The sequence below is a fragment of the Heptranchias perlo genome, chromosome 4 (genome assembly GCF_035084215.1).
Source record: "Heptranchias perlo isolate sHepPer1 chromosome 4, sHepPer1.hap1, whole genome shotgun sequence".
Taxonomy (NCBI): Eukaryota; Metazoa; Chordata; class Chondrichthyes; order Hexanchiformes; family Hexanchidae; genus Heptranchias; species Heptranchias perlo.
This window is the reverse complement of record NC_090328.1, coordinates 46,064,916-46,084,271: the sequence shown is the minus strand read 5'-3', so window position 1 is coordinate 46,084,271 and position 19,356 is coordinate 46,064,916. Positions and strand designations below refer to the sequence as shown.

At 47.5% G+C, this 19,356-nt stretch overlaps 2 protein-coding genes across 4 annotated transcripts in view; one reads left to right on the top strand and one right to left on the bottom strand.

The window, feature by feature from the left end:
• The window catches only part of arsk (arylsulfatase family, member K), a 124,283-nt gene extending 105,386 nt beyond the window's left edge, over nt 1–18,897 (bottom strand). For both annotated transcript variants that reach the window (XM_067982860.1, XM_067982861.1), the window contains exons 1-3: nt 18,667–18,897; nt 13,979–14,108; nt 6,916–7,075 (exon numbers count right to left, since the gene is read on the bottom strand). In XM_067982860.1, the coding sequence (XP_067838961.1) occupies nt 6,916–7,075; nt 13,979–14,108; nt 18,667–18,849 (473 nt within the window). In that variant the 5' untranslated portion in view covers nt 18,850–18,897. The remainder of the gene's footprint in view (nt 1–6,915; nt 7,076–13,978; nt 14,109–18,666) is intronic.
• A 190-nt stretch (nt 18,898–19,087) lies between these two features.
• Nucleotides 19,088–19,356, top strand: part of skic3 (SKI3 subunit of superkiller complex) — a 117,044-nt gene continuing 116,775 nt past the window's right edge. For both annotated transcript variants that reach the window (XM_067982859.1, XM_067982857.1), the window contains exon 1: nt 19,088–19,193. The gene's annotated coding sequence lies outside the window, so the exon portion shown is untranslated. The remainder of the gene's footprint in view (nt 19,194–19,356) is intronic.

Sequence of the window (19,356 nt, the reverse complement as noted above, 5' to 3'; positions counted from 1 at the left end):
AAGGCAAATGGTATGTTGGCCTTTATTGCAAAGGAGTTGGAGTATAAAAGTAAGGCGATCTTGCTGCAATTATATAGGGCACTGGCGAGACAACACCTGGACGACTGTGTACAGTTTTGGTCACCTTACCGAAGGAAGGATATACTTGCCTTGGAGGGGGTAGAACGAAGGTTCACTAGATTGATTCCTGGGATGAGAGGGTTGTCCAATGAGGAAAGATTGAGTAGAATGGGCCTATACTCTCTGGAGTTTAGAAGAATGAGACGTGATCTCATTGAAACATATAAGATTCTGAGAGGCTGTTATCCCTGGCTAGGGAGTCTGGAACTAGGGGTCATATCTAAAGATAAGGGGTCGGACATTTAGAACAGAGATGAGGAAAAATTTCTTCACTTAGTGTTGTGAATCTTTTGAATTCTCTACCCCAGAGGGCTGTGGGTGATCAGTCGTTGAGTCCATTCAAGATTAAGATCGATAGATTTATGGACACTAAGAGAATCAACGGATATGGGGATAGGACAGGAAAGCGGAGTTGAGATAGAAGTTCATCCATGATCTTATTGAATGGCGGAGCAGGCTCGAGGGGCTGTTTGGCCGACTCCCATTTCTTATGTGCCCCATGTGATTACACTTCAGGGGAAACCAAAGCTGCAAACAGCAGACCGAATATGGACAACCCGGATCCTGGTTAAAGTGGTTCGAGGGCAATAAGTAAATATACCACGTTAGTGTGGCACTCAGCCATACAAATCAGAAAGGTCTCGGGTTTGATCACTGGTCCATGTAAAGGTGCAATGGGGCTACGTCAATTTTTTTTTTTTATTCGTTCACAGGATGTGGGCGTCGCTGGCGAGGCCAGCATTTATTGCCCATCCCTAATTGCCCTCGAGAAGGTGGTGGTGAGCAGCCTTCTTGAACCGCTGCAGTCCGTGTGGTGACGGTTCTCCCACAGTGCTGTTAGGAAGGGAGTTCCAGGATTTTGACCCAGCGACAATGAAGGAACGGCGATATATTTCCAAGTTGGGATGGTGTGTGACTTGGAGGGGAACGTGCAGATGGTGTTGTTCCCATGTGCCTGCTGCTCTTGTCCTTCTAGATGGTAGAGGTCGCGGGTTTGGGAGGTGCTGTTGAAGAAGCCTTGGCGAGTTGCTGCAGTGCATCCTGTAGATGGTACACACTGCAGCCACAGTGCGCCGGTGGTGAAGGGAGTGAATGTTTAGGGTGGTGGATGGGGTGCCAATCAAGCAGGCTGCTTTATCTTGGATGGTGTCGAGCTTCTTGACTGTTGTTGGAGCTGCACTCATCCAAGCAAGTGGAGAGTATTCCATCACACTCCTGACTTGTGCCTTGTAGATGGTGGAAAGGCTTTGGGGAGTCAGGAGGTGAGTCACTCGCCGCAGAATACCCAGCCTCTGACCTGCTCTCGTAGCCACAGTATTTATATGGCTGGTCCAGTTAAGTTTCTGATCAATGGTGACCCCCAGGATGTTGATGGTGGGGGATTCGGCGATGGTAATGCCGTTGAATGACAAGGGGAGCTGGTTAGACTCTCTCTTGTTGGAGATGGTCATTGCCTGGCACTTATCTGGCGCGAATGTTACTTGCCACTTATGAGCCCAAGCCTGGATGTTGTCCAGGTCTTGCTGCATGCGGGCTCGGACTGCTTCATTATTTGAGGGGTTGCGAATGGAACTGAACACTGTGCAGTCATCAGCGAACATCCCTATTTCTGACCTTATGATGGAGGGAAGGTCATTGATGAAGCAGCTGAAGATGGTTGGGCCGAGGACACTGCCCTGAGGAACTCCTGCAGCAATGTCCTGGGGCTGAGATGATTGGCCTCCAACAATCACTACCATCTTCCTTTGTGCTAGGTATGACTCCAGCCACTGGAGAGTTTTCCCCCTGATTCCCATTGACATCAATTTTACTGGTGCCACACTCGGTCAAATGCTGCCTTGATGTCAAGGGCAGTCACTCTCACCTCACCTCTGGAATTCAGCTCTTTTGTCCATGTTTGGACCAAGGCTGTAATGAGGTCTGGAGCCGAGTGGTCCTGGCGGAACCCAAACCCCGCATCGGTGAGCAGGTTATTGGTGAGTAAGTGCCGCTTGATAGCACTGTCGACGACACCTTCCATCACTTTGCTGATGATTGAGAGTAGACTGATGGGGCGGTAATTGGCCGGATTGGATTTGTCCTGCTTTTTGTGGACAGGACATACCTGGGCAATTTTCCACATTGTCGGGTAGATGCCAGTGTTGTAGCTGTACTGGAACAGCTTGGCTAGAGGCGCAGCTAGTTCTGGAGCACAAGTCTTCAGCACTACAGCTGGGATGTTGTCGGGGCCCATAGCCTTTGCTGTATCCAGTGCACTCAGCCGTTTCTTGATATCACGTGGAGTGAATCGAATTGGCTGAAGACTGGCTTCCGTGATGGTGGGGATATTGGGAGGAGGCTGAGTTGGATCATCCACTCGACACTTCTGGCTGAAGATGGTTGCAAACGCTTCAGCCTTGTCTTTTGCACTCACGTGCTGGACTCCGCCATCATTGAGGATGGGGGTGTTTGCAGAGCCTCCTCCTCCCGTTAGTTGTTTAATTGTCCACCACCATTCACGACTGGATGTGGCAGGACTGCAGAGCTTTGATCTGATCCGTTGGTTGTGGAATCGCTTAGCTCTGTCTATAGCATGTTGCTTCCGCTGTTTAGCATGCATGTAGTCCTGAGTTGTAGCTTCACCAGGTTGGCACCTCATTTTTAGGTACGCCTGGTGCTGCTCCTGGCATGCTCTTCTACATTCCTCATTGAACCAGAGTTGATCCCCTGGCTTGTTGGTAATGGTAGAGTGAGGAATATGCCGGGCCATGAGGTTACAGATTGTGCTGGAATACAATTCTGCTGCTGCTGATGGCCCACAGTGCCTCATGGATGCCCAGTTTTGAGCTGCTAGATCTGTTCTGAATCTATCCTATTTAGCACGGTGGTAGTGCCACACAACACGTTGGATGGTGTCCTCAGTGCGAAGACGGGACTTCATCTCCACGAGGACTGTGCGGTGGTCACTCCTACCAATACTGTCATGGACAGATGCATTTGCGACAGGTAGATTGGTGAGGACGAGTAAGTTTTTCCCTCGTGTTGGTTCGCTCACCACCTGCCGCAGGCCCAGTCTAGCAGCTATGTCCTTCAGGACTCGGCCAGCTCGGTCAGTAGTGGTGCTACCGAGCCACTCTTGGTGATGGACATTGAAGTCCCCCACCCAGAGTACATTTTGTGCCCTTGCTACCCTCAGTGCTTCCTCCAAGTGGTGCTCAACATGGAGGAGGACTGATTCATCAGCTGAGGGAGGACGGTAGGTGGTAATCAGCAGGAGGTTTCATTGCCCATGTTTGACCTGATGCCATGAGATTTCATGGGGTCCAGAGTCAATGTTGAGGACTCCCAGGGCCACTCCCTCCTGACTGTATATCACTGTCCCGCCACCTCTGGTGGGTCTGTCCTGCCGGTGGGACAGGACATACCCAGGGATGGTGATGGAAGAGTCTGGGATGTTAGCTGAAAGGTATGATTCTGTGAGTATGGCTATGTCAGGCTGTTGCTTGACTAGTCTGTGGGACAGCTCTCCCAATTTTGGCACAAGTCCCCAGATGTTAGTAAGGAGGACCTTGCAGGGTCGACTGGGCTTGGTTTGCCGTTGTCGTGTCCGATGCCTAGTGGACCAATGCCGGGTGGTCCGTCCGGTTTTATTCTTATTATGACTTTTTTTAAGCGATATTTTACAACTGAGTGGCTTGCTAGGCCATTTCAGAGGGCAATTAAGAATCAACCACATTGCTGTGGGTCTGGAGTCACATTTCGGCCAGACCGGGTAAGGACGGCAGGTTTCCTTCCCGAAAGGACATTAGTGAACCAGATGGGTTTTTACGACAATTCGGTAGTTTCATGGCCATCATTACTGATACTAGTATTTGAATTCCAGATTTTTTATTTTTATTTAATTGAATTTAATTAATGAATTGAATTTAAATTCGCCTAAACCTCCTTAGCTGAGGGAAGGGGGAAAAAAAAAAATCAGCCACTGGTTCCTGCTCTCGCCATTTGGGCAAGAAAGAGCCGTTGCTACCCATGGAACCATGCCTCAAGTGCAATCACCTTCAGGAGACGAGTGATGAGAGGAAATTGGAGGGAAGGAAAATGATACTTGCTATTTTCAATATATCTACAAATGAAGCATGGAAACATAGAAAATACTAGCAGGAGTAGGCCATTCGGCCCTTCGAGTCTGCTCCGCCATTCAATATGATCATGGCTGATCCTCTATCTCAATGCCATATTCCTGCTCTCTCCCCATACCCTAGATGCATCTATGATTACTAAGCTGTATATATTCTCACTTTAATTGCAGATATACCAATTTGATGTTGTACTAGCCTTTCCCTGTACTATGAAGATATGCACATAGTACTGATAGTAGACTACAGTATTGTGTGCACGTCTTATGTGTAATATTTAAAGTAGATCCTAGGCTATTCAGACAGCTTTATATCGGAATGGAGTTTGGGGCAACGGAGGGGGGGGCGCACGGGGAGGGGGGGGGCGCACGGGGAGGGGGGGGCGCACGGGGAGGGGGGGGCGCACGGGGAGGGGGGGGCGCACGGGGAGGGGGGGGCGCACGGGGAGGGGGGGGCGCACGGGGAGGGGGGGGCGCACGGGGAGGGGGGGGCGCACGGGGAGGGGGGGGCGCACGGGGAGGGGGGGCGCGCACGGGGGGGCACGCACGGGGGGGGGGGGCGCGCACGGGGGGGGGGCGCACGGGGAGGTGGGGGCGCACGGGGAGGTGGGGGCGCACGGGGAGGGGGGGCGCACGGGGAGGGGGGGGCGCACGGGGAGTGGGGGGCGCACGGGGAGGGGGGGGCGCACGGGGAGGGGGGGGCGCACGGGGAGGGGGGGGCGCACGGGGAGGGGGGGGCGCACGGGGAGGGGGGGGCGCACGGGGAGGGGGGGCGCACGGGGAGGGGGGGCGCACGGGGAGGGGGGGGCGCACGGGGAGGGGGGGCGCACGGGGAGGGGGGGGCGCACGGGGAGGGGGGGGCGCACGGGGAGGGGGGGGCGCACGGGGAGGGGGGGGCGCACGGGGAGGGGGGGGCGCACGGGGAGGGGGGGGCGCACGGGGAGGGGGGGGCGCACGGGGAGGGGGGGGCGCACGGGGAGGGGGGGGCGCACGGGGAGGGGGGGGCGCACGGGGAGGGGGGGGCGCACGGGGAGGGGGGGGCGCACGGGGAGGGGGGGCGCACGGGGAGGGAGGGGCGCACGGGGAGGGGGGGGGCGCACGGGGAGGGGGGGCGCACGGGGAGGGGGGGCGCACGGGGAGGGGGGGCGCACGGGGGGGGGGCACGCACGGGGGGGGGCACGCACGGGGGGGGGGCACGCACGGGGGGGGGCGGGCACGCACGGGGGGGGGCGGGCACGCACGGGGGCACGCACGGGGGGGGGGGGGGCACGCACGGGGAATGGCACGCACGGGGGGGGGCAAGCACGGGGCGGGGGGGCACGCACGGGGGGGGGGGGGCACGCACGGGGGGGGGGAGCACGCACGGGGAGGGGGGGGCGCACGGGGAGGGGGGGGCGCACGGGGGGGGGGGGCGCACGGGGAGGGGGGGGGGCGCACGGGGAGGGGGGGGGGGCGCACGGGGAGGGGGGGCACACGGGGAGGGGGGGGGCGCACGGGGAGGGGGGGGGCGCACGGGGAGGGGGGGGGGCGCACGGGGAGGGGGGGGGGGCGCACGGGGAGGTGGGGGCGCACGGGGAGGGGGGGGGGTGCACGGGGAGGGGGGGGGCGCACCAGGGGGGCACGCACGGGGGGGGGGGGCACGCACGGGGGTGCACGCACCGGGGGGGGGGGGGGGGGGCACGCACGGGGGGGGGACGCACGCACGGGGGGGACGCACGGGGTGGGGGACGCACGGCGGGGGGGACGCACGGGGGGGGGGGGGACACGCACGGGGGGGGGCACGCACGGGGGGGGGGGGGCACGCACGGGGGGGTAGGGGGTGGAAGAGGCACGCGTGGGGAGGAGGCACGCGTGGGGAGGAGAGAGAGGAAAGAGGAATGAGAAAAGCGTCCGGGGCAGGGGAGGGCCTCCCAATTGCTGCTGACCTGCCTTCACCTGGTGGGGAAGTCCTGGTGGCTTCCCCACTCAGGCCCGGGTTAGAATGCAATCGGGGTCCCACTGATGTCGTGGGACTTCTATTTACATTCATTCATAAGGCTCCCACCTGCTTCCGGTGGGCACCTCTGCCACCTTAATGCACTGTACAGGTAAAATGGTGGCTATCGCGATTCCAGCAGTAACGGGCGGTAAGGCAGCACGTTCCTATTGGGTTAAAATCAACCCCATATTCTTTTCAGGCTATGTTATCAAGCCACAAACCTTCTGCATTGGAAAGGACAGGACAGGCAGTCTGCTAACAGACTACCACTCTTATCTTGTAGCCCACAGGCATACAAGGGCAGCCCATTGAAGGTTCCTCATCTAATTTTTCCTTCTCGCAAATTAGACTTGGCAAATTGCCTCTTTCCCTTCTGATATTACACTTTCATCACTTTAATAAGGTTGACTTGCAGAAAATACATGATCCAAATACATCTTATACCTTGCATACTTTGTAAAAATCTGCATCTTTTCTATTTCAACACAGATCTTTGAGCTTTTACATCCAAATGGAATTATCAATTCGGGTATGACGTATTAATAGCCCCTGCCATCAGGGAAGGTACAGCTGGTCAACAAGTTGCAACTTGAAAAGTTCACACTTTTTTTTAAAAAAAGGAAAAGGACCAATTGACCCGAAAGGGAAGGCAGCTACTGTTCCTTCCCTGAAGAAATAAACTTCAAAAAAAAATATTTCCTACCTTACTGAGTGGTGTCCAGAAGTATAATCAGTCTTTCCATATACTTTAGTGTAATAGCCATAATTCTGCAGGATTTTCATCCAGGTGGGGTAATCATGGTTCAGGCACTTGTAATTATTCCAGGATTCCGTTAAATGAACAAAGAGACCACTCCACAAGGCTTAAAAATTTAAAAAAATGGCTTTCAATATAAAATCTTTATATGCAGCAATAAAATTATTAAAAATTGTCAATGTATAAAAAAACCTGTGGATATAGGTTTGGCATACAAAAATGATTTATAAAGTCAGATCAGGTGCTCAAAATTATCTTAAATCTGTCTCCTCCAGTGTAAACAATTTCTCCCTATCTACTCTATCAAAACCTTTCAAAACACCTCTATTAAATCTCCCTTTAACCTACTCTGCTATAAGGAGAACAATCCCATCTTCTCTAGCCTTGCCACATAACTGAAGTCCCTCATCCCTGGTACCATTCTAGTAAATCTCATCTGCACCCTCTCCAAGGCCTTGACATCTTTCATAAAGTGTGGTGCCCAGAATTGTACACAATACTCCAGCTGAAGCCTAACCAGTGAATTATAAATGATTAGCATAACTTCCTTGCCAATGCCTCTATTTATAAAGCCAAGGATCCCATATGTCTTTTTATAGCCTTATCAACTTGTCCTGCCACCTTCAAAGATTTCTGTACATAAACCCCCCAGGTCTCTCTGTTCCTGCACCCGCTTAAAAATTGTACCATTTAGTTTATATTACCTCTCCTCATTCTTCCTTCCAAAATGTATCACTTCACGCTTCTCTGCGTTAAATTTCATTTGGCATGTGTCTGCCCATTTCACCAGTCTGTCTATGTCCTCCAATAGTCTGCTACTATCCTCCTCATTCTTTACTACGTTTCCGAGTTTAATGTCATCTGCAAACTTTCAAATTATGCCCTATATATCCAAGTCTAGGTCATTAATATACTCAAAAAGAGCAGTGGTCCCAATACCAAGCCTTGGGGGACACCACTGTATACTTCCCTCCAGACTGAAAAACAACCGTTCACTATTACTCTGCTTTCTGTCCCTTAGCCAATTTTGTATCCACACTGCCACTTCACAAGTTCAAAAAAGTCTTTGGATTTTATATTAGCAAAATGAGATGTACTGAAAACACAATGCAAAATATTCATATATTATCTCTCATATTTCAAATGATGGATTTGCTTTCAGTTTGTTTACCTAGACAGTTTTAAAACTGAACATTCACAACTACCTTACTGTCATTTGTGACAGGAGATCTTGTATTATTCTTAAAAAGAACAATCTTTACACTCTGCAATGAAGTGTTTAATTCCTCTGCAATAATTAATTGGGATTATGTAACATGAAATATGTGGAATGAGTTTTTTCTTGATCTTTAAGTCTAGCTTATGTAAATCAATAGAAATGATAGTTTTATAACTCTTGACCTTTACTGTAACATCAAGTGGTGTAATTTGTTGTGTTGCTACGGAAGATCCCACTTGCCTTTACACCGCCTACCTTGTTGACGTCAACACGGAACCTTAGGTGATATGATATCAAAGCAAAAGCAATCCAAATGCATACAACAATCCAACTGCGGTAGAGGCATTTGTCCATTAACAAATTAAAAATGTAGGCATTGGATTGGTAATCCAAATCAATGAAAAAAAATACCCTTCACTTTTCAAACTAGTTTGATTGTCAACTTTATATATTCATCTCTTACTGCCACATAGGATAAATGTCCCACAAGTTGAAAGATCACTTCAGCATTATAGTTTTAAAATAAATGTATTTCGCATGAGTGCTTTTCCAGTCATTATATCTGACCCCTCCAAACCATACAAAGCTTAGCAAATTGCCTATCATTTATATACATTGCTAGTTTTCTATACTTCTGTAAAAGAAAGCATTTCTTCCAGCACACATCTCTATTTTATGATCTTCTATCAACATGTCTCTCATACTATGTACAATTTGTTTTTTTAAGACAATAAGTTAATGTTTACAATTCAACAATTGTTGTTCTTTACAAGGTTAATAAACTGCTTCAATATGACAACAAAAATTAAGAACTATGGTAAATCAGTAGACTGACTTTTTTGTAATTCTATTTTTTTGGATTGTGAACACTACATCTGAAAAATGAACAATTCACTAACAGTGCATATACAGAATGTGCTAGCCAGAAAGTTAAACAGTAGAACACAAAAGTGAATCATAATACAAAGATAGTGAGGACTGAAGGATTTCACTGCAGATTGTTTAAATTAACCATTTAACTGGCTATCCCCAGGTCAGTGCACCATCCAGTTTGATTCTTATCAGGTCGAATAGAACTGGTGGGAAGAGTTCATTCATTGTAATCAATAAATAGGGTCCATACATGCAGAAATTGCTTCATTCAGGTGGATAGAACTTACAATCTTTTTTGACACATACTTCAAAATATACTATTTACCATTACAACACAGGACAATACTTTTTTGCAGCAAATAAGAGATCCAAGAATCTACCCACACATGAGTTAAGTGGGGCCTTTATGGGCAGACTGAGCAAACAGTGCCATGATCCTATGGGGGTCATTTTGACTTTGGGTGATAGTGTAAAACGGACGATATCGATTCATCCGCACGTTATACATCTCTCCAGATTTTCATTTTCATTGACTAAAAATGAAAATCGAGAGAGATGTATAATGGGTGGCTGAATCAATATCACCTGTTTAACACTATCACCCAAAATCAAAATTACCCATTACCAGTAAAACAAATGATACTTTTTGAATAGCTTGCCAAATCATTAGGATTGATTTTAACCTGGGGCACGTTCAGGGTGGGACTGTGGTGTGTGTGGGGGGGGGGGGGGGGGGTGGGGGGGGTGCAGGGAAGCCCCAATGGGGAGCTCAGCTTGCGGCTTGGGCTATTTTAACCCCTGGGGCTCACTGGAATAATCCAGTACAGTCTCCCACCTGAAACTGGCAGGAGTGACTTTAGGGCTAGCAGGTGGGAGCAAAAATCAGGTCAGGAGTCTGAGGATGTCGGGGACCCAAGGGAATATTAGCACTGGGCATGGCTTTGGCAGCCAACGCCAGCTCGGTTTGCAACCCTCCCAGATTGCCCAGGAGTGTCTCAGAATGGGGCAAATCTGAGGGGGAGGGTGAGGGTGAGGGTGAGGGGCGGGGTTCAGCCACATCAGGGATCGTGTTGTTGTGCACATACATACAAACCTGCCTGGGTCAAACCCGAAAGTGGGCGCGTTGGAGCAAGGATGCAGTCCCACTTAAAAAAGCTGGTATCTTAACCTCCCACCCACCCCCAGCCCACCCATTCTGGGGGGTTAAAATAACCCCCATGGGGTCTGCTTTCACATGTATACTGGTAAAACCCACGTCTACCTCTCCACCATCTATCTCAACCCCTCCACTGCCTCTGAGGTGTTAGATTGCTTGTCCAACATCCAGTCCTGCATGAGCCACAATTTCCTCCAGATAAACATTGGGAAGACCAAAGCAATTGTTTTCCAATGCCCTCCCCGGCCATTGTCTCAGGGTGAACCTGACTGTCCTCAACCTCGGCATCCTATTTAACCCAAAGCTGAGCTTCCAACACCACATCCTCTCCATCACAAAGACTGCCTACTTCCACAACATCATCCGTCTCCGTCACTACCTCAGCCCATCTGCTGCTGAAACCTCATCATCTTTGTCACCACCTGACAACTATTCCAATGCCCAGCTGGCCAGGGTCCTATCTTACATAAACCTTAGCTCATCCAAAATGCTGCTGCCACATACTATCCAGCACCAAATCCTGCTCACCGAGCTACACTGACTCCCAGTTCACAAACGCCTCAAATTTGAAATTCTCATCCTCATGTTTGAATCCTTTCATGGCCTCACCCCTCCCTATTTTTGTAAACTTATCCAGCCCTACAACCCTCTAACAACCTTGCATTCCTCCAACTCTAAACTCGTACATTTACCCACTCCTTTCGCCCTATCATTAGCAGCGATGCCTTCAGCCGTCTTAGCACTAAATTCCCTCCCTATTCAGCTCCGCCTCCTTCTCCTCTTTTAAGGCTCTCCTTAAAACCCACCTCTTTGACTAAGCTTTTGGTCATCCCTTTTAATATCTCCTTCTTTGGCTCGGCGGCGATATTTGTGATTACACTTCTGCAAAGCTCCTTGGAACATTTTGATATGTTAGAGGCGCTATATAAATGCAAATTGTTACTTGATTCAGTGAAATCAGCACCAACACATTAATCTAAATAGTTCTGGAGTCCTATAGTTTATGAAATTGTTGGAAATTTGATAATGATGCTGTTTTGGTCCTTGAATATATTTCAGCATGTTGAGGTGTGTCTGTGTTTATAGTTGCCACTGTTCAAATCAGGAAGTTCCACAAAAGAGAAAGCACAAAAGAGGGGGCAGACCAGTAGTTAGATGCATACAAGCCAGCAAAGGGAAAGAGGCTGCCACAAAGGAAAGTGAGTAACTTAATGCTGACAGACAGCCAGGACAAAATTGGGACATATTTGTAAACATGCAAAAATTGTTCCAGCAGCAGCACACACCTCCAAATGATTGTTTACTTAAGAAAAATTGCCACTGATAAATAAGCCTGTGGTATAAGACATACACATGGACAATTTTTTTTAAAGAGACATACTCACTGTGGGTGAATGGCCTTAAAATATAATGAAGTTATTCATGTTCACAGAGAAATTATTGCAGCAAAAACTTCCTGTCCATTACATCATCACCTCTTAACAAGAAGCATAGTGTGCTATGCTATTTCTAATACCGGCAGGTTTACTTAGTCTTTTTTCCCAGACACCGCTAGAAACGTTGACTAGGCACCCTTGAATGCTAAATCATTCATCTTTACTTGTCCTTCTGCTGGGCATAAAGGGGCCAAAAATCCACAGACCTTCTAGCAAACCTCTGCCATAACTTTGGTGCGAGTACAGTGGAAGGGTCGCAAATTAGCCTAGTACCAGGATATGCTGAGTCCTGGCCTTATGTTGGGAATTCTGGGGAGGCCTGTTGGAGGTTCAGCCTCAGCCCACCCCAACCAAGGCCACTGGCATAAAAGGAGGTGGGATTAGGGGTGGTGACTCCCTACGTTGGGAGTTCCCGCCTCAGAGGGCACAGTGAAGACAGAGGCATGCCTGGTGAGACCCCAGAAGAGAAAGGGAATGGGTGCCCTCATATAATTTATTTCTGAGAGTTGGGAGGGAAAGAGGGAAGTAACAACAACCCCTCCCCAAACCAGCAACCTCCATCGCAATTTGTGAACTTTGATCAGATCAGCGGCAGAAATCCCAGGTGGGTACATCCTGGCAGTAACGCCAGGATGCACGTCAGGGATTTTCAGACCTAGGGATTTTTAAGAACAAGAAAAGCCAACATTTGTCTCCTGTTGAGAAACAAATCATAAAAACTACTGGTCCACTATGGGTCATTGCTATTAAGTACAATAAAGTTATTCATATATATTCATTCAAAACATTATTACAGCAGAAACTGATCAGTCAACAGATGTGTATTTATGTTAATTTACTGATAGCTCTTTTTTAAATAACCAACGATTTCCAGGTTTGGTGTGCCATTACTGGAATAATTTTTGAATATTCCCACACATGTTTAAACTTCCTCCTAATTGGTCATCATTGCCCTGGGGCACTGCCTCTTTTCTGGCTCTATAAAACACCATTTTAAAACAGTTTTTTAATATAAATGATAGCAGTTTGCAGTATCATTTTGCTTTTATTCTGCCCATGAAGAACACAGAAGAAATATATAATTTTCAGCTAACCTTTAAGGTGTCTTGTCATGATTGTCTGGCTGGAGCAACAGCAGCATGGAAGTAAATTCATTTAATAAATATTTTGTGACTATATTGCAAAAACAAAATCAATTCAAATCATAGCTCTTTCTGGAAAAAAAGACACAATATGCTAATATCACTTCTGCCATTTAACCATCTCCTATTTCCCACTTAAGGACTTTAAAGGTCATTCTAAGTTTTGTATGTACGTGTGCAAGCGGGAGCTTTTCTTTCTCCCTTCCCTGTTTCTTTTTAAATGCTGAACGTCTGTAATATCCTCCAGTTTTGACAAACAGCCTACACCTGAAATATCAACTCCTCTGTTCTCTCCACAGATGCTGCCTGACCTGCTGTGCTTCCAGCATTTTCTGTTTCTGTTTCAGATTTCCAGCATCTACAGTTTTTTTTGCTTTATGTTTATACGCCTTTTGCTGGAACAACTGATTTTGGTAATACTGATTTTGACAACAAATACAGTCATTAAAAGCACAGGTTCTTTTTACAGGAATTGTAATTGTTTATTTTAATTTTATTTATATTTATTTTATTTTCCAATTTCCTCACTGTGTCCCTCATTCCCATCTAACTCAATACTGTTTTATGATCAGTCAAAAGAGGTCCAATTCAACTTCAGTTTTTCCTGAATGCCTCCAAAAAAAACTTGAAATCCCTTGCTGACGTAAAAGATGCTTCTTTTAGCAATTCAGCTGAGACGTCACACAACACAGTAAAAGAGGAGCAGGCAACTCTATTACTTCAACTTTTAATGTTTTGGTTCGGAGTAAAATGTTCAACCATTCTTGAGCTCATGAGTTGGAAACAAGGATTACACAATACATTGTTTCTTCTCATATAGTTCCACTTTTCTCCACTTGTTTAGGTTCCTCGCACCACACCTTGACGGAGAGGATGGGCAGGTAACTTGCTGGCAAGCCTCAACCAATCTAAATCAACTGCAGTGTGGTGCAGGAGAGAGGCCCATTAGTGACCATGTGATCATCTTTCCCTTCCTGTGGGACTGTACCTGGTCTCTGCTCTGCAACCCCCTCCCCCATGACATGACTGAGGTTTGTGAATAGCTGAATGAGAAGTCAAATGCACAGATCAACATGCTACCAGTCTGGAGCACACCAGTTTTGAGCACAATGTGCAATGCTATGTTGGGTTTGGAATGGCAAGGGAATTTTTGCAAAAATATGTGTTTTTTTTAAAACCATACCTGCTCGAGAAGGGCAGCAGATTGGAGAGTTGCTGTAGGCATTGAGAAAAACAGCACCATTGTCTTTCATGAAATTTATGTTGGGAAGTTTTACTGTCTGGTTCTGTGAGCCAAATGTCAACCTTCCATCCTAGAAAGAGATTAGAAAAAATTATTAATGACTCAATAGTGTATCAGTCCAGTAGAATTTTAATCAAATTCCCAGTCCTCTTACAAGAAAATGTTGAATATTTGTAGGATTCAAAAACAAATTTATATTTCCACTTGAGAATTAAATATTGCAATCATGCTAAAATTTTAAACCATAAATGTGTTATTTCTAACTCATGATTATCAAATAAATGACCAGATCATTTGTTTTTGGTAGTGATGGTAGAGTGAAGAATTTTGGCTGGGTCACCAGGAAAACTGCCTAGTATTCTTCAAAAAGTACAATGGGACCTTTTCCATCTACCCAAGATGGGAGATGGGGCCTCATTTAACGAATCATTCAAAAGATGCCACCTTTTACTAATTTGAACCTGTGTCCCCTTGCTTTACTCTCGCAATTTAATTGAAAATAGTATTGCAGATATGCCTTTTCCATTCCCTTAAATATATGCTTCTACAAGAACAACTCTCGAATGCCTCCTATCCAGCCTAAAAGCACAAGACTCTCCAGTCTTTCTATACAATTCAGACTTTCAATGCTAGAAATCAGCCTCGTGGTTCTTCCCTTCACTGCCTCCCAAGCTTGAATGTCTCACTCATTTCTCTGAAACCAGAAGTAGACACAGTACTCAAGGTGCGACCTGATCAGAGCGCTGTACCGTTTGATCATGATTTTCTCTGACTTATATTCTACTGTTTTGTCTATGTAGTTCAACATTTTATTAACTTTGTTGATTGCTGCTCAGTATTAGTGGGTCGAGTCTACGAAAGCTCCTTGATCTGTTTTGGCTTCATCAGTAGCTATTTCAACATCATTCGTGGATTATGTGTTTTGCCCATTCTTCCTTCTTTTGTGCAATACTTTACACTTGTCTGCCACTGTTCTGCCCACTCTCATATTTTGTCCAACTCATTCTGTAATTTCTAAATTGCCTCCTTCGATTCCACTGCCTAATGTAGTTTGGTACCATCTGCAAATTTGACCAATTTACATTGAGTTTCTGACACTAACAACAACAACTTGCATTTATATAGCACCTTTAAACATAGTAAATCGTCCCAAGGTGCTTCACAGGTGCATTATCAAACAGAATTTGATACCAAGCCACATAAGGAGATATTAAGGCAGGTGACCAAAAGCTTGGTCAAAGAGGTAGGTTTTAAGGAGCATCTTAAAAGGAGGAGAGGTAGAGAGGGAATTCCAGAATTTAGGGCCCAGAAAACTGAAGGCATGTCCGCCAATGGTGGGAGCGATTAAAATTGGGGACGCACAAGAGGCCAGAATTGGAGGAGTGCAGAGATCTCGGAGGGTTGTAGGGCTGGAGGAGGTTACAGAGGTCAGGAGGGGTAAGGCCATGGAGGGATTTTGAAAACAAGGATGAGAATTTTAAAATCGAGGCGTTGCCGGACTTGGAGCCAATGTAGGTCAGCGAGCACAGGGTTGATGGGTGACTTGGTGCGAGTTAGGATACAGGAGCAGAGTTTTGGATGAGCTCAAGTTTATGGAGGGTGAAAGATGGGAAGCTGGCCAGGAGGGCATTGGAATAGTCAAGTCTAAAGGTAACCAAGGCATGGCTCAAGGTTTCAGGAGCAGGGATGGAGATGGGCAACGTTATGGAGGTGGGCAACGTTATGGAGGTGGAAGTAGGCGGTTTTTGTGATGGAGTTCATCTCAGGGTCAAATAGAACGCCACGGTTGCGTACGGTCTGGTTCACCCTCAACTCAGTGGCCAGGGATGGGGATGGAGTCGATGGCTATGGAACGGAGTTTGTGGCGGGGACAGAAGACAATGGCTTCAGTCCTCCCAATATTTAGATGGAGGAAATTTCTGCTCATCCAGTACCAGATGTCAGACAAGTGGTGTGACAAATGCTGGTGGTGAGGTAGAGCTGGGTGTCGTCTGCGTACATGTGGAACCTGACATTGTGTTTTTAGATGATGTCGCCGAGGGGCAACATCTGGATGAGAAATAGGAGGAGGCCAAGGGTAGATCCTTGGGGGACTCCAGAGGTAACGGTGCAGACAGGGAAGACAAGCCATTGCAGGTGATTATCTGGCTAAGACTAGATAGATGGGAATGGAAGCAGGCAAGGGCAGTGTCACCCAGCTGAACGACGGCAGAGAGGCGTTGGAGCATGGTGTGGTCAATCGTGTCAAAAGCTGCAGACAGGTCGAGAAGGATGAGCAGGGATCGTTTACCATGGTCAGAGTCACATAGGATGTCATTTGTGACTTTGGTAATGTTCTGTTTCAGTACTGTGGCAGGGACGGAACCCTGATTGGAGGTATTCTAACATGGATTTGCAGGAAAGATAGGCATGGATTTAGGAGTTTGCAACACAGAGCACTGTGATCCCCACTCAATACTTCCTGTCCCCACCTGACAAGAGAGAACTTGCATTTTTACAGCACCTTTCACAACCTCACAACGTCCCACAGCGCTTCACAGCCAATTAAGTATTTTTGAAGTATAGTCACTGTTGCAATGGCGGGAACTGTGGCAGTCAAATTGCAGATAGCAAGGTCCCACAGACAACAATGAGATAAATGACCAGATAATCTGGTTTTGGTGGTGTTGGTTGAAGGATAAACGTTGGGCAAAACTGAGGACTTCCTGCTTTTCTTCGAAAAATGCCACGGAATCTTTGACGGGTACCTATAAGGGCAGATGGGGGTCTCGGTTTAACGTCTCATCCAAAAGACAGCATTTCCGATACAGCACTCCCTCAGTACTGCACTAAAATGTCAGCCTAGATTACGTGCTGAAGTCTTTGAAGTAGGGCTTGAACCCAAAACCTTCTGACTCAGATGGGACAATGCTACCCCTGAGCCAAGTCTGACAACCAAGTACCAGTTGTTTTCTACCCTTCGCCAAGTTTATTATCCATACCTACGGTTTATCCAGAATCACTAAAGCTTGGAGTTTAACTACTAGTCTTTCATATGGAACTTTGCCAAAAGCCGTTTGGAAAATCTAGGTACACTCCATTGTAGGGCTTACCACAGTCCACTTGAGCTGTCACTTTGTCAATGCAGTTGGTTAGGCAGGATCTTCCCCCTCTGAATCCAATTTAACTGCTTTATATTACAGAAATAATGCTGAAGATAACTCCTAATAAAATCAGTTCACAAATTGAATAAAGACAAATTGGGGATAATTTTAAGCTTTGGACAACAGTGTAAAATGGGCGATATCACTTCAGCTACCTGTTATACATCAATAGGGAGAGATGTACAACGGGCGGCTGAATCGATATTACCCACTTTACACAATCACTCAAAGTCAAAATCACCCATTAATTGAGTCTGCAGTCGCCCGTCCTGTCACCTTTTTTGAATATGTGCACGACATTAGCTATTGGTTCCTATCCCAGTATCTATTAACTCCCACATAATGATTGTCAGTGCCTCATATTTTCTCCCTGGTGTCTCTCTCAGCACACTGGGATAAATAACGTAGTCCCGGGATTTATTTATTTTAAGTCCTAATAAAAATAATTTCACATATTGGGTTACTATAAGTCACTGATGGGTTACATGGAAAAGCACCCCTGTCATTTTTTTATTCGTTCATGGGATGTTGGTGTCGCTGGCAAGGCCAGCATTTATTGCCTTCCTGAACCGCTGCAGTCCGTGTGGTGAAGGTTCTCCCACAGTGCTGTTAGGAAGGGAGTTCCAGGATTTTGACCCAGCGACAATGAAGGAACGATGATCTATTTCCAAGTCATGATGGTGTGTGACTTGGAGGGGAAAGTGCAGGTGGTGTTGTTCCCATGTGCCTGCTACCCTTGCCCTTCTAGGTGGTACAGGTCACGGGTTTGGGAGGTGCTGTCGAAGAAACCTTGGCGAGTTGCTGCAGTGCATCTTGTAGATGGTACACACTGCAGCCACGGTGCGCCAATGGTGAAGGGAGTGAACGTTTAGTGTGGTGGATGGGGTACCAATCAAGCGGGCTGCTTTGTCCTGGATGGTGTCGAGCTTCTTGAGTGTTGTTGGAGCTGCATTCATCCAGGCAAGTGGGGAGTATTCCATCACACTCCTGACTCGTGCCTTGTAGATGGTGGAAAGGCTTTGGGGAGTCAGGAAGTGAGTCACTCGCCGCAGAATACCCAGCCTCTGACCTGCTCTTGTAGCCACAGTATTTATGTGGCTGGTCCAGTTAAGTTTCTGTTCAATGGTGACCCCCAGGATGTTGATGGTGGGGGATTCGGCGATGGTAATGCCGTTGAACGTCAAGGGGAGGCGGTTAGACTCTCTTGTTGGAGATGGTCATTGCCTGGCACGAATGTTACTTGCCACTTATCGGCCCAAGCCTGGATGTTGTCCAGATCTTGCAGACCGCGCATCCTGACTTACGAAGATGATGAACCAGTGTATAAATAGGCGTTTTTGACACTCCTGAGCGCTGGGCGCAGGAAGCACGGAAACAAATTCAAAAGAAACCACAAGTTTGTGCATTATTTTCTCCAGTGTGAGCCAGTCACAAATGACAACTCGCACTCTCCCTAATGCTGATTCCAGCCACACTTCCTCTTACCAAAGAGTCACAAGTGACCAACACTATGTTGGGTCCCGACACTTGCACTTGCTGCTCCTGTGCGTATCTCTGGTTGATCCCGGAATCACATCGGCGGCTCTCCGCTCTGTGAAGTGTGAACACAATCCAGAGCCGAATGACGGCGGTTACAATGGAACGGTTTGAACCGACCGAACGCTCCATCACGGCGAGCGGACACAGCGCGCGACAAATCAATCCCGTCACGCGCTTCAAACTACAAATTCTATTGGTGTCCGCAGCATCCAGTCCAAAAAAATACCAAAATCACGTGTAGTTGTTTTCTTTATATAACTTAAAAATATAAATCTAAGGAAAATCGGGAGGGGGTGGACATTCCAATCAGCCGATTCATAGTGTAATCTATTATCCTAATAAAAGTCGGGATTTCAGATTGACCCCTTGCCCCGTAAATCGTTACGTCAGGTGACACGAGGAGTCCCGCGGAGGATGCTGGGATCGGGCTGTTGTTGAAGTTGCTGTAAAGAGGGAGCGGTCTGAGAGACTTGGTAAATTTTCCTCGATGCTGTCTGTAGTTTGTGTGTAGGAATATATCTGGGGAAATATCTGTTAAAATGATCAATCACGTTGGCTGTTAGAAAAGTCTGGGTGTCAGCAAGACCGGCAGTTGATGTTGGATGGTCAGTGATTGGCGCAATTGTCGTTGACTTA